Source organism: Engystomops pustulosus, chromosome 7 (genome assembly GCF_040894005.1).
Source record: "Engystomops pustulosus chromosome 7, aEngPut4.maternal, whole genome shotgun sequence".
In the NCBI taxonomy this organism is placed as follows: domain Eukaryota; kingdom Metazoa; phylum Chordata; class Amphibia; order Anura; family Leptodactylidae; genus Engystomops; species Engystomops pustulosus.
This window is the reverse complement of record NC_092417.1, coordinates 36640509-36655839: the sequence shown is the minus strand read 5'-3', so window position 1 is coordinate 36655839 and position 15331 is coordinate 36640509. Positions and strand designations below refer to the sequence as shown.

The 15331-nt window shown below is 43.6% G+C and overlaps 1 protein-coding gene across 1 annotated transcript in view; it reads left to right on the top strand.

Moving 5' to 3' along the window:
* The window catches only part of RASGRP1 (RAS guanyl releasing protein 1), a 35660-nt gene extending 24041 nt beyond the window's left edge, over positions 1-11619 (top strand). Inside the window, exons 7-17 of the mRNA XM_072115448.1 lie at positions 176-349; positions 438-554; positions 671-946; positions 2754-2834; positions 5391-5495; positions 5573-5682; positions 5998-6142; positions 7096-7132; positions 7421-7573; positions 8707-9062; positions 10030-11619. Coding sequence (XP_071971549.1) covers positions 176-349; positions 438-554; positions 671-946; positions 2754-2834; positions 5391-5495; positions 5573-5682; positions 5998-6142; positions 7096-7132; positions 7421-7573; positions 8707-9062; positions 10030-10164 — 1689 coding nt within the window. The 3' untranslated portion in view covers positions 10165-11619. The remainder of the gene's footprint in view (positions 1-175; positions 350-437; positions 555-670; positions 947-2753; positions 2835-5390; positions 5496-5572; positions 5683-5997; positions 6143-7095; positions 7133-7420; positions 7574-8706; positions 9063-10029) is intronic.
* The last annotated feature ends 3712 nt before the right edge of the window (positions 11620-15331 follow it).

Sequence of the window (15331 nt, the reverse complement as noted above, 5' to 3'; positions counted from 1 at the left end):
AGACTGGACATCTTTTGTTAGAAGATGAAGGTCATGTGGAGCTTAGGCACATTCCTAGCTTATATAGCTGTAATGTTTCAGGCCTTATGGTCTAGTGCGTTGGAAGCTATGAGATATGACGTGTAGAACACCAAACTTGAGGTGGGTTCTTGTAATCTTTATTTCTTTCCCTTAGTTTTCAGACTATCAGAACTACATTGTGAACGGTTGCGTGAAAGACAACCCAACGATGGAGCGTTCAATAGCTCTCTGCAATGGGATTTCTCAGTGGGTTCAGCTCATGGTCCTGAGCAGACCAACTCCCCAGTTACGAGCTGAGGTTCTCACCAAGTTTATCCACGTGGCTCAGGTAAGCAGTGACTTGTGTCCTACATGGTGAAGAAAGGAAGTACACATATATCTACATCATCATCACTTAGTTCTGGTTCTTCTTACAGAAACTTCAGCAGCTGCAGAACTTCAATACGTTGATGGCCGTCATTGGAGGTCTTTGCCATAGTTCCATATCTAGGCTTAAGGAGACCAGTTCTCATGTTTCTCATGATGTGCACAAGGTTTGTAGTACCTTTAATACTTGTCTTATACAAGAGTTCATGTTATAACCTAATATATTTGATGGGATTGTTGGACATGATCTGAGATTTGATAAAAATGGTGGATTCTTTTGCAGGTCCTAAATGAAATGACAGAACTCCTGTCATCCTGTAGAAACTATGATAATTACCGGAGAGTCTACAACGAATGCAGCAACTTCAAGATTCCCATCCTTGGGGTGCACCTGAAAGATCTTATTTCTCTTTATGAGGCCATGCCTGACTTTCTGGAGGAGAAGAAAATCAATGTGCCGAAGCTGCATTCCATGTACAACCATATCAATGAGCTCATCCAGCTGCAAAACATAGCACCCCCACTGGATGCCAATATGGATCTGGTGCATCTTCTTACAGTGAGTATAGCCTTCAGCCTATATGTGTATAGAGCAAGAGGAGCTGTGCAGATAGTACATAGTGCCCTATCTGCAGGCAGCATGTTATAGAGCAGGAGGAGCTGTGCAGATAGTACATAGTGCCCTATCTGCAGACAGCATGTTATAGAGCAGGAGGAGCTGTGCAGATTGTACATAGTGTCATATCTGCAGGCAGTATGTTATAGAGCAGGAGGAGCTGTGCAGATTGTACATAGTGTCCTATCTGCAAGAAGCATGTTATAGAGCAGGAGGAGCTGAGCAGATTGTACATAGTGTCCTATCTGCAAGAAGCATGTTAGAGCAAAATAAGAATATACACAATAGGGAGCTGAGTAGATTGTCCATAGTGTCATATCTCCAGGCAGAATGTTATAGAGCAGGAGGAGCTAAGAAGTTTGTACACAGTGCCCTTCTGGGAGAGTTATTGAGTAAGAGTTGCTGAGCGAACTGTATATAGCTTCCTTCTGTGCAGGCAGCATGTTATAAAGGAGGAGCTGTGCAGGTTGTACATAGGCCCACAATTAGCAAAAATAGTGCAGTTTGCCTGTAGAGGGTGCAGTGTGCAACAGATTCATGAAATGTGTCGCACGGTCTTCATGTATCTGGCGCCCCGTGTATTGCCCCGGCACAATGCACCATTTTTTTTGGTGCACTTTGTTCATGGTGTAGATTTGTGGCGCAGGATTGTGGTGCACTGTCTGACTAAGCACCATGTTATAGAGCAGGAAGAGCTGAGCAGATTGAATATAGTGTCCTATCTGCAGACAGCATATTATAGAGCAGAAGGAACTCAGCCGATTGAGTGTAGTGTCCTATCTGCAGGCAGCGTGTTATAGAGCAGGAGGAGCTTAGCAGATTGTACATAGTGTTCTAACTCCAGGCAGTAGGTTATAGAGCAGGAGGAACAAAGCAGATTATACATGGTGCCCTATCTGCAGGAAGCATGTTATTAACCAGGTGGAGCCGAGGAGCAGAATGTACACAGTGTCCTATCAGCAGCCAACATGTTATAGAGCAGGGAGAGCTGAGCAGTTTGTATATCGTCTCCTATATGCAGGAAGCATCTTATAGAGCAGGAGCAGCTGAGCAGATTGTCCTTAGTGTCATTTTTCTAGGCAGAATGTTATAGAGTAGGAGGAGCTGAGAAGCTTGTGTCCCATCTGCAGGCAGCATTTTATAGAGCAGGAGGAGTTGAGCAGATTGTACATAGTGTCCTATCTACGGGCAGCATGTCATAGAGCAGGAGGAGCTGATAAGATTGTACATAGTGATCTATCTAATCTACGGGCAGCATGTTATAAAGCAGGAGTAACCAAGGTAGAACCAAGATAAGCATAAATCCAGCAGACACTAATGTTGTCCTTACACAGCCAGCAGTCAAGCGAGTCTTCAGACAAACAAGATTGTCATCATCACCCAAGGTAGCCTGAACATCCAGCAACTTAGGTAGTCCTGACAGCCATGACTCCAGCTGCTAATATAGTCCTCACATCGCCCTAACCCTACACTGCTGGTGACCCTCATAGAGCCATGTAATCAGGCCCCCACCCATAGTTGTATTACCTGTGATCACACACTCCTGTTTTTTCCATGTTCTGGAAGGAACATCGCAGATAATCTGTGATAACTTCTCCAGTTACATAATAACCGGCCGGTGTTGGAGTTGGCCTTGGTAAACAGATGTCTACTTTCATTGTGTAACCTCGAAAATTGCATTTCATGTGATGTCCTGGGCATATTTGTTTGCACTGGTTTCATTGTTCTGCTTTCATTGTGTGTTTTCCAGCTTTCCTTGGACCTGTATTACACAGAAGATGAAATGTATGAGCTGTCCTATGCAAGGGAACCAAGGAATCACCGGGCTCCAGTAAGTGGAACCAGCGATTATCTATACATTGTCTCGTTTCATCTTAATTTTGCTAGTTCTAGAGGGTTACATACAGGTAACAACACCAATAGCTAGCATAGACTACAAGGTTTTGGAGTATTTAGAGCCAAGGACATCGGAAGCTGCGGAGTCAGTGGATTATGTGATGTGTATTAGATGTTCTTCTTAGTTGGATGTTGCAGCCCTTGAAGCCGGGTTGGGGTATTAAACAGCACAATAACATGCTGCTCGTGTGACATTGGTAGACGGGGCTTCTGATAGGTAACTTGACCTGGGAGCCATAAGCCACCACAGTGAGTAAAGTACTTTGTCAGGACAAGATTGAGCCTGGGATTAGAGCAATGATATTCCTATCCAGGTCAGCTGGAAATGAAGATGGGAAGATGTCGGTACATACATTAGAGCTATCACTTATATAACACTCATTACTGATATATGATTCACGCTATCATAGCACGGCCTACATATTCATGGCTGCTAGAGGTGTTAATATAATAATAATAATAATTCTTTATTTATATAGCGCACACAGATTAAGCAGTGCTGCACAAAGCATGTCCAATCGGTCCCTGTCCCCAATGGGGCTCACAATCTAAACAACCTAACAGTATGTTTTGGAGTGTGGGAGGAAACCGGAGGACCCGGAGGAAACCCACGCAAACACGGAGAGAACATACAAACTCTTTGCAGATGTTGACCTGGGTGGGATTTGAACCCAGGACTCCAGTGCTGCAAGGCAGAAGTGCTACCCACTCATCCACCGTGCCGCTTTAATATGTAATGTGGGGAGCATTTACAAGAATGGGGACTAAGTACAATATAGAGTAACTATTACTGCAATATACAGTGGAGCGCTGCTCTATCTAATGTATGAGAAGGGATTCCCTGGCCACCTTGGAACAACGTCCGTGCCCACTCCATTCAGTCTCTATCATGGAATTGGATCAGGATTTTGTCTGGTGATAGATATCAGCCATCTGAACCAGCGTCCCCATATTCAGATGCATTCAACCATCTTAAGTAAACTCGAGAGAGGAGACTCTGGTGGTGGCTCATCGCCCAGACAAGAAAAGGATCGAGCAGCTGAAATGCAACATCCCGATCCTTATTTCTCCCCAGATCTGAAACGAGAGGCCTCCAAACACAATGGTTCCCCAAATTATCACAGTTGAGTGGCTATGATGGGAGCCAGATGGTGGTGGCTAGATAGCGGGGTCAGAGCATCTCCAACCAGACCGGGCATGTGGGGTGTTCCTATTTAGTGACCAGTAGTGGATTATAATATAGGCGGTTGCCTGGGGCCCATGGCCACCCAAACCACCCGCCAAATTTTATAAAGAGAAAGACCTTCATCCATGAATCCTTATACATCTGTTCCTGCTCTCAATACACATGTAGACAACAGCCCTTTCAGGAACTTTCAAGGTCCTGAAACCACAGATTGAAAGCAGACAGAAGGGACTCATCCTTCATTCTCCAAGAAGCTGATCCTAGTACCAGATGTAGGAAGTGATTCCAGACTAGTGATTCCAGGGGCTATAATGTTCATACAGCCCAGTATCCATGGCAGTGTTAGTCTGCCTCTGTTGGTGACACCCTAAGGGTGGTGTCACGCATGGCGTTTTGAACCCGTTTTTAGTCCGTTTTTTTGTCCGGTTTTCCCAAATATCTTAATTAAAAACAGTCAAGGACTGAACACTCGTGACTAAAAACGGGTTCAAAACGCCAGAAACTGGCTTGCCGTGGGATCATTGGTGCAAGTTGACTCGCCAGTCTCCAGCAAAATTGCTGAAAAAGTTTGCTGGCTTTAATAACAAAGTGGCAGAAGAATCTAAATTTGTTCATGTAGATTTTTATGCTTGCCATGTTTTTCTTCTTCCAACTTCAATGCGATTTCAGGCTTCTAGAATTTGGTGACCTATTCCCAAACCTCAGATTGTGGGGGTCTGACATAGGGGACTTACACAAATCAGCTGATACCGGCAGCTTTCAGCCATTGAATCAACACAGGGAATGGAGCTGAGAGGTCTCAGGTGCTAAGCTGAAGCTCGGCCACTACTCACAGAACGGAGCTGTTCTTTTGTTTCTATTTTCGATGTTGATTCACGAGAAGCTTCTGGACTTAGCTGATCACTGGGGGTCTTGATTGTCGGACTCCAACTCTATAAAAAAAATCATCCCTATCTAGAAGCTTATAAACCCCTTTGGTGAAAGGATTTTTGTATATCCCATATTGGCTGATGGTCGTATATATGTCCGTGTATGTACTTGTCCGCGAGCCACAACGCTCTTCGATGTAGCCAGAAATGATTGTGTTATTCCTGAAAATTGTGTGAACTATAATATAAATAGCAGAGGAATTTTGACACTTTTATCCGCGCACAAACATGTATTATATGTGATAAAACTGAAGGTGGATCTGACTGCTGGTGCTATAATATACAGGGATGTTGAGACCTTCACAGAATATGAGATGGGGACAGGCAGCGGGTCTATTAGTTGGATGTAGAATGTAATAAATGTCTCTTCCCACAGCCCGTCACCCCCTCTAAACCCCCGGTTGTTGCAGATTGGGCATCCGGCGTCTCCCCTAAACCAGATCCAAAAACTATCAGCAAACACGTGCAGAGGATGGTAGATGTAAGTACAATTTGCTGACGTCTCCTTATCTTATATCGTTGTATTTTAGTATAACAAGTGGTTTTTTTTATTTATAGTCTGTATTTAAAAACTATGATCTGGATCAAGATGGATATATATCCCAGGAGGAATTTGAGAAAATTGCAGCCAGTTTCCCCTTTTCTTTCTGCATCATGGATAAGGACAGGTAGGGAGCATTTATAATATATAACATGATATAACTTTATGATGACAACAAGGGGCCCCCAATGTGAATGGCGCACTGGAGCGTACACCCGATCAGCGTGTCATTCACTTATATGGGACGGCATGCCCCATAGAGGTGAATGGAGCGCTGGTGCATATAGGCTCCTATACTGATGATCATTGGGCTCCTCAAGGTCAGATCCCCCAATGATCAGTTTCTCTAATGGAGCCAAAAATTTAAAGCATACCATAAAGTTGATGATTATTGTAGACTATTGTTGTATTGTCTTCATCCATCCATTGTCATCTCTTATAGGGAAGGTCAGATCAGCAGACACGAAATCACAGCCTACTTCATGCGAGCCAGCTCAATCTGTTCAAAACTTGGCTTAGGTTTCCTACATAACTTCCAGGAGACCACCTACCTCCGCCCCACGTTTTGTGACAACTGTGCTGGATTTGTAAGTACATGATCAGATCTGCTGGGATTTAACTTCACACCAGAAATAGTATCGTATTATAACACATTGACATCATTGTACTATCACTTTATGGGATTTTTGGATGTTGCACAATAACCTTGGGTGTGTCTGATGGGAAGACGGTAAATGGGTGACCTTGTAAAGTTAATAATTGGCGATCATTATGTGTAGGAGGCTTGGCTATGGAACAATATTTATCATCTGGCAGGTGAGAAGTGACTGCTGTCAAACTTAGGGAATCCGTCATCTGTTTGGTCCATAATAAACTGCAGACGGTGATAGGTATAGGCCCTGAATTTCTGTCTAACAATGCCTTCACGTGTGTAGTAAGTAGTAGCAGGACTGTGAACTTCAAACTAGGTTTGCATCAACTGCAGGTGCTATGGTCGGGTCTATCAGCCTGAAGAGCTTTCTACTCTTTGCAATGAACTGTTCTACAGACCCGCCCTTCTACTTTGAGTGACTGTTGTAAGTATCCAACCAAAATCCTGATACTCCAGGCAGAGGGGAGGGGTTGTGGTGCAGCACAGTGCAGAGAGCAGAAAGCTCTTCAGGATGAAAGACCTGCCCAGAGCCCTTGCAAGAGCTGCAGAGATAAGTTATCTCTACTAACACCACACAAAGGTATGATTACACAGCTCTCCAGGACTGCTACCTAACACTGTCTGCAGCTCTTTATGGTCAGAACTGCTGACAGATTCCCTCTAAGAACAGGGGGCCCAATTTTGTTAAAATGGAGCAGTTGTTTTTCATGCTCCATTCACCAGGGGGTGAAATATTTTTCGTGAAAATGTATGGCCAAAGTCTAAATTGTGTTCCTTTTCTATTTCTCTGCTATGATACCACATGTCATACACAATATGAAGCAGGATGATGTGTATGTTCTGTATATAACATCTTAGAATGACCTCAATTTTTTGTATATTTTTCAGCTTTGGGGTGTAATAAAACAAGGATACCGCTGCAAAGGTAAACCCTATTCCTTCTCACTTCATAATTGTAAGAATTTTGTTGGGTTATGTTCACATGCCGCAGCTTTTTTAAAAAGTTCTGCAAAGTCCCTGCAGTTGTGGAGACATGAGAGACGTGTGTGATACTATAATTATCAATGCGGGAAAAGCAACAAGGAAGTGTCACCACACCTACATCTCTGTGCGCTGCCCATTTACCAGTGTAGACATGCATTGTTCTGGGTGCTGGGCTCGCTCCGCAGCTCTAATATTAGACTTATTATTGTTCTTTGTGTTTGTGCCACAGACTGCGGGATGAACTGCCACAAGCAATGTAAAGAGCTGGTTGTGTTTGAGTGTAAGAAAAGGTCAAAGTGCCCCACGGGCGACAGTACATTGTCACTGGACTCCGGACAGACTGACATTTCACTGGCCAGCGGCAAGGGGATGGTGACTAATGGTGAGTCTCTGTCCTATAGAGAAGAAAGAACAAGTTTAAATATAAGAGAGGGGTCTTCTGAGGGAGACCTTTCAAAATCTTATCTTATTCACAATTCAGTATCGGATCAGTATTTCTGATTTTAGTCCTTTTAGCATGTTTATGTTTATTACATACTTAGATGCTGTTCCTACTTTTTGCAATTTAGAGATTGCACCTAATCCAAGATATTTAGCCCTAAAAACACACTGCAGTAAAGCTAGCTTGTATTCTTGTCCAATCTCAAGACTGCACACATTGCACAGCATGGGAGTCCTTGCATCATACAGAAATATGATGCAAGGACTCCCTGTACTGATGCCCCAATGCATTTGTTGAATTGGCTTGAGTGAAGTTGCATTATGGATGGTGCAAGGACTCCTAATCTGTGCAATGTGTACAGCTGGCCTAATAGGGACCTTGGCATATGGTAGTTAGACATAGGGAGGGGCCTCACTTCTATTCCCTATTTGGGGAAGTCAATGTGATGAATGGTCATCATAGCAGTCAGATCCCTAAATATAGTAGAAATTTTAAAAAGTTCAAACCTTAACAAAAAACCAATCATAATATCATCACATCCAAAAATTGTACAAATATAAACTACAGCTTGCTCCCCCTACCACAAAACACAAGCCCTCCTACACAAAAAGATTATTTCACAATATCTCTTCTGTAAATCTGGACAAATAGATATAAGAAAAATCACAATTCTAAAAAATTACAATAAAAGTAGTACAATTATAAACTGCTGCTTTTGCCCCCACCAGATAACTCAAGCCCTGATACACAAAAGTATGATATCACAATATCTATTTTGTAAATCCGCACCATAGATATTTTAAAAAGTCACAATGGCAAAAGATTAAAATAAAAAATTTTCAAAAATAAATTGCAGCTTGCTCCCCCACTACAAAACACAAGCCCTTACACAGAAAAAGATTATTTCACATTATCTATTCTGTAAATCTGCACTATAGATATAAGAAAAATCACCATGCTAAAAAATTACAACAATAATAGTACAAATATAAACCCCTACCACAAAAAAACAAGCCCTCACACACAAAAAGGTTGCTGGTTTGTGATGTACATTCTCTGTTCTATTGCCACAGACGAGGACCCTTTTCCTTATACAAATGGGGAAGTAAATGAACATACAGAAATCAGCAAAGACAGAACAATCATGCTGATGGGCAGCTCGGCCCAGAAGATCTCTGTACGGCTACAACCAGCTGTGAAACATCGCTCCACACAGACAGAAGACGGCCCCCCCAGCCCCTCCTTACAGGTGCCCTCCATGCACCGCAGCCGGACACCAGATCCCTTATTAAACCGCAAGCCATCTCCCTGCCCCAGCCCATTGCTAATGAGGAAGCGGGCGTATGCCAAGTGGGACAATAAAGACTCTGTCCGCAAAGCACGAGAGGAGAGGAGGGGGATTAAACCCACCACCCAGGAACTAGAAAAAGTAAGTTCTATACAATACGGCTAATATATGTGAATGAATAATGGTCACCACTAGAGATGAGCGGTCCCAATTCTTAGGTCCGGCTTTCTCCATTTGGCAACTCCGCCTAACCCGGACATGTTGTTTGATGGACTGCAGAGCAGCTTTACGCTGGCTGTGATCGGTCAGAAATGTCGAACAGATGTCCACCTGGCCAATCACAGCTATACCTAGTTGCTAGGGGCATAAAGATGCCTGATTGACTGCTCTGCAACCCATCCAGCAACATGTCTGGGTTAGGTGGAGCTGCCGAACCTAAAAATCGGGTCCGCTCATTTCTAGTCACTACCAATGGTCACCAATACGATGTATTTACTTTATGGGAGTACATATTGGACTGAGTCTACCGCTTCCTGGCTATGTGTTCACCGTGAAGCCATAGGAGTCTATGGGAGCTGTGATCTTTCCATGGATAGGGCCTAACTTTAGTTCGTATGTAAACCCCTTTAATGTAACTGTAATGGTACCATGTAGAGATGAGCTAACCCGAACTTTCCAATTGGGTTCTGGTGCGGCCCACATGTCCTGGACATATTACCAGATTGGCGGCTGCAAATGAATTCCCCTAGCTAATAGTCATGGCTGTAATTGGCCAGGGGAAAACCCCTGGCCAATCAAAAGACGAGGCTAGTTGCTAAAGGCGCATCCGAATGGAAAGTTTGTGTCCATTCACAACACGCGTGGGAATGGACCAAAATCAAATTTCCTTGACATTTCCATGGTTCCCCGCTGGTTTCTGTGATAACGCCTCACAGCAGTCGCATGGTTTCCATGCAATGGCTGGAGGCTGGAAAGCGGGGGTCTGCACAAGACCATGGGGGAGCATCAGGGATTGGAAAATCTGCAACGGAAATTCCACAATATAAATTGGAAAAGGAGGGAGTAGATGAAGTCACCATAGAAGCCCTAACTCTATGTTTCCCCCTAGGAGAGATCCTACCTGAAGGAGGAAAACACAAGTCTGAGGATCCAGCTGAAAGATGCCCAGCGACGAATCGAAGCCTTGAGGGCAGAACTGCGAAAATACATTCTGGATAGTGATCCTGCGGGGAAGGGATCGTAGCCTTAGAGACTGGAGAGCTGCACCTATTGTATAGTGACCGGCTCCTCCGCTACCACAGTGGACCCTGACGATGCTCCCTGCGGATGGAATCCAGTGCGATACATCCCTTAGCGGTGTATAGACTCGTATGCTCAGTATTCACACCGTCCCCACAAGGGGGCAGCTGACAAATCCGATAGTTCTCAGTATATGTGGTAGTAGGAGGCCTCCCCCTGCACATTGCCCTCCCTCGTGCACAGGTTTTTGGGGTTTTGAAAATAAGGAGGCCTTGACTTACAGGAGATGTGTGTGTTGTCTATCCCTGCCCTGCTGGCATCACACACAGAGGGTGGCACCGCGCACACCTGTACAGCTCCCACATCATTACTAGGTAGGTCTGAAAACAAAGCAGTACTGAACGTCTAGTTTATCACAATAGGATCATGTATTCAACCCACAAATGGATTTAGGGCAGGAATCGGGGAGGTGGGGTGCTGCAGATGTGGAAGGGTCATCACTGTCATGTAATATCTGAGATAGGGTGAATGGAGCGAGGGTAAGCAAACCCTCCCAGTGCAGGAGATTGGGCTGGGACTTGTAGTTACTCTCCAGTGACAGTAGGTCGTTACTAAGCAATAAAGTAAAAAGCCATATATTGCAATTATATTATACATGTATCACCTACCAGGGGTCCCGGTATAGATTCAGGTCTCCTTACTGACGTCAGTGTTAGGGCTCCTTCACACGGATACATGCAGCCCGTGTCAATGGGCCGTATGGAGGCCCAATCCCACAGACAGCGCAGTGGGCGGGAATCCCTGCATTATATAGAAATATAATACTTACCGTATTTTTCAGACTATAAGGCGCACAAAAAATCCTTTGCTTTTCTCAGAAATCAAAGGTGCGCCTTATATATGAACCGTACTTACAGACAACAGCTGCCTTGAACTGTGCCAAGTCTGCCACCTGCTGGTCATTCATCCTTATAATCAGGTGCGCCTTATAATCCAGTGCGCCTTATATATGAACCTAGACGTTTTAGCAGGCATTTATTGATGGTGCGCCTTATAATCCGAAAAATACTGTATATATTAACAATTACAGTTCTGGTTTCACCTGGCAGACGGGACGTCCTTGCGTTCTATGTGCGTTCGGGTCACCTTACGGTCAGGTGACACGAGCCCTTACTATGTATTATTACTGTATGTGAATAGCTGGAGCTGAGATGGCGGAGTGACCGGGTCGTTAGGCGCTGGATCCGTTGCTGCTACACTTTCTCTGTATTAGTTACAACAACTCGTGCCAATCCCGGGTCTTTCTCAGCTACGAACTTTTAACCTTTTTATGTAAATGTTGTACAGGCATTTTTTTATTTGTTATTATTGTTGTTTTTTCTGTGTCTGTTATTTAAATACAGTTGGATTTTCGTGTCACTTCTCGGTCCAGAAAGACTAAGAGGTGATGGTTCTAGTTTTTAGGACTTCTGTCGTTGTTATTCTGGGCTTTGGGAGGGAACATGAGATGTCGAGGTTATGGTAATAAAAGAAAGTAGAAAAAAGGAAGAAATTTATGACTTGTTTTATATCCGATATATAGTGTATAAATACATCTATGTATTGAAGGAAATCTACCATCAAAACCTATCATGATAAACCAGGGACACTTACTCATAGATCCAGGCAATCTTATATATTTGTTATCCATTGTCTCCTTCCTTCAAAAATAAAATTTTAAAATTATGCTAATGAGCCAGAATGGCTCTGTGCTCTAGCTTCACAGACTGTTACACTGTGCAGCTCATCTCAGTCTCGCCCTTTCCCTCTGCACTTCCTGTAATCGTGGCTGCAGTGAGCACACGGTGGGATGGGGGGGGGGGCGGTTTGCTACTGCACAGTGTAACAGCCTTTGAATCTGCAGTTGATTTTAAAAAGGAGACCATGGGTAACAAATAAAAGACGATTACCACAGTTGTGGTAATTATGGATTTTGATGGTAAATTTCCTTTAGCACATTGGGGGTCATGTCTTACTGTAAATATATTGTGGCTGTGAAATGATGCGAAATCTAATAGCCCCAACCATGATGAGGTTTGTTTAGGCCAATGAGACCAGACATCTGGTTTTCCAGGACTATGGTGTATCCTTATGATAGGTTTCAATTATCGGTGAGTGTCCGTCGCCCCAACCCTTCTGCTAATCAGAAGTTTGAATGGGTTTGAGAGTCCATAACAGGCAAGTGCAAGGTTAGTTTGTCGGAACAAAGTTGCTTGATGACAACCGTCCTTTAAACTACTAGGTATGGGCTAAATGTCCCTTTTTTATGTGAATTCTCACCCCTCTACGTATAAACCATCTCCTCCAAAGTCATGTGAGCAAAGAAGAGTCATATTTGCTTGAAATGAGTCAAGTTTAGAGGCTGCAGGGTTGCATCACTTCAGACGCCCCTAGCTTTGTTTATGTAGTATCTAAAAACTACATTAAAAAGTTACAAATCTCATCCAGTAGATCACATCAGGCCTGCGGTTCTGTGAGCCAAAAGATACAGGCAATTAAAAACAAAGTTGCAAATGCGAACTGCAGATAAAACTATATGTCTTGTTCTGTAACTCAAAGAGCCACTAGCGATAGGAAAGATGAGATTCTTATCTTTAATAGGACACCTAAAGCGTATTTCTAGGTGCTATATAACCATAGATATGGGGACACTCCTCTCCATAGTCTCTAAAGTTTAAGCAAAATATGACTCTTCTCTGCTCATTTTCACAAGGCTTTGGAGATTTTTTTTAATAGATAACTTGGCGAAATTTTACATAAAAAGAGGGAATTCTCAAAAGCACATTTCATCCCCTACCTGAGGGGGCTGCTAGTTTTAGTCCCTCCTGGGATATCATTATATCGCCCCCTGTGCAATATGTGAGGGACACACTTCCCTGCACTGTGGTCTCTCTGCTCAGCTCAGACACAATCACTCCCTTTACATGACATCTTCTTCTCCTTCCATAGCACAAGTGTGGACTCGCTGTGTATTTCTTGTCTGTCGCTTGACTCATACGACTATACAAACCATAATAATAGCTCTAGGAATTCATTTTTCCGCAGCAATAAAGAGAGGACAGGAAAGTAGAGCTATGATGTCACCGGAGTTTCCAACAAGAGGTGGCAATTCCACAGAGAGTTGGGCTAGTCAATGCGACCAGTGTTATAGCGCCAGTGTTACCTACTGACACAGTGTATGGGAATGTGATATTGACTGATTTCTTCTATTGGAGTTCCAGTCCTGTGTGCTGGTAGTCTTAGGTTACGACACAAGAAGCACTAAAGGTTCCTGAGCCCCTTATGGGGTCACTACATACTAAGTTATTTTTCAAGGAACCTGTCAGATAAACTACTCCACTCTAACTAAACATATCTATGAAAACTGCTATTCTACAGCAGGTCAGCTATCCCTATACTGTTCCTCCCTATGCCTGGAACTGTTTGTAAAGTTACCTCACCATCTATGCATATTCTAGTTCTTGTAGCTTAGCCTCACATCCAGCTTCCAGTTTGACAAGAGGCCAGTCTTCTCTTTACCTGAGCCAACTCAGCCGTTCCACATCCCTGCCTGGCTCAAGAACAGGAGTTGTGTGACTCGCTGAAGAGATATCAGCTCCCTCATTTCCCCCTTCCTCCTCTGGAGTTCTCTTCAGCCAGTTACACAGCCAGCGTCTCCTTCAATTCTGACCTAGAGACATGGCTGAGCAGGAAGGACATGAATATAAAGGACTCAAGTCAGAGGAAAGATGATGATCAGATGTACATGGGGTCACTTCCATAGATGGTAAGTAGAGATGAGCGGACCCTCCGGTCAGGTGAAGCTACCGGATCCGGACATATTGTCGAATTGGTGGCCCTAGCAACTAGCCAAGGATATGATTGGCTAGGGAGGGGGGACAACAATCATAGCCATGGCTAGTGTCTAGGAGCTATTACAGTATGGTGGACAATTGCCAGCATTTAGAGGAGAAAAAAAGCGCAAAATTCAAGTGGCACAATCATTTTACACATATGTGGTAATGTGCTCGGCCATTTCCGCCTGCTCCATTAATCTCCCGGATCGACAAGGGTACCTGGGACCCTATGATTTCATGATCTCTGGCAGTCTCATCACTGAGCCCCCCACCAATCATCAAGTTAGGCCCTATCCTGTGGATAGAGCCTAACTTGAATTTGTGGGAAAACCCCTTTAATGGAAATGATGCAAAAAGGATCCAGGAGCTAGCGCATCTTCCGATTTCAAAGTTTTATGTAACGTGTAAAAACTACATGTTTCGGCCCTATACCGGAGCCTTCATCAGATTGAATATAACTAGATGAACCTGATAAACTTTGGAATCGGAAGATGCGCTGCCCTTGTGGATCCTTCTTGCATAATTTTCATGAATCTAGTTAATAGAGGCGTCAATTTACTGGATTGGCTCTCCAGCCCCTCGTGGCCGGACAGATCCTAGTTGTCAGTCAACTCATCTCTAGTGGTCAGTTAACTCAATGAATTGACTGTGGAACTTGACAGGCATGTAGAGGAACAATATAGGGATAGTTGTACTGCTGTATAATAGACTTCAAAGATATGTTTAGTCAGTGTGGAGTAGTGAATCTGAAAGGTCCCTTTAACCATACATAACAAGTGAATAGAAGCACAAGCATGTTCACACTCCTCCTGTGTTTCATCCTCACCTCTTACATCTGCATAACAGGGTGAGCAATGCTATAAATACACTGCATTCATTATCTTGTATTGATCTTTCCATCTACAAGCCGTGACGTCTCTGAGCCTTTAGTGGTGATGTGCGTCCTGTGAAGTGACCTCTTTACATCAGGAATTGTAGAGTGCGGCCCTATAGGGGGCAAACATGAAGATCATCTACTAAAGTTACCTGCAGATTGCACCCCAATAAGTGGTAAAATCTACAGTAAAAGGGGTTTAAAATGTATATAAGAAATTACCCACAGCATTTCCATGTGTTATGGATGTAGCCAGAGGATGGAATTGTCTCCATAGATTTCTAGGTAACCTGAGATCTTAGCGAGTTTCATCTTGCAAGCAAGAGAGAATTCAGCAGAGATTTTAGAATGAAAGAGGAACTCAGATAGGAGGGGGAATAAGAGTCAAAGTAAATGGAGAAAGAAGCATTTCCTCTGACATA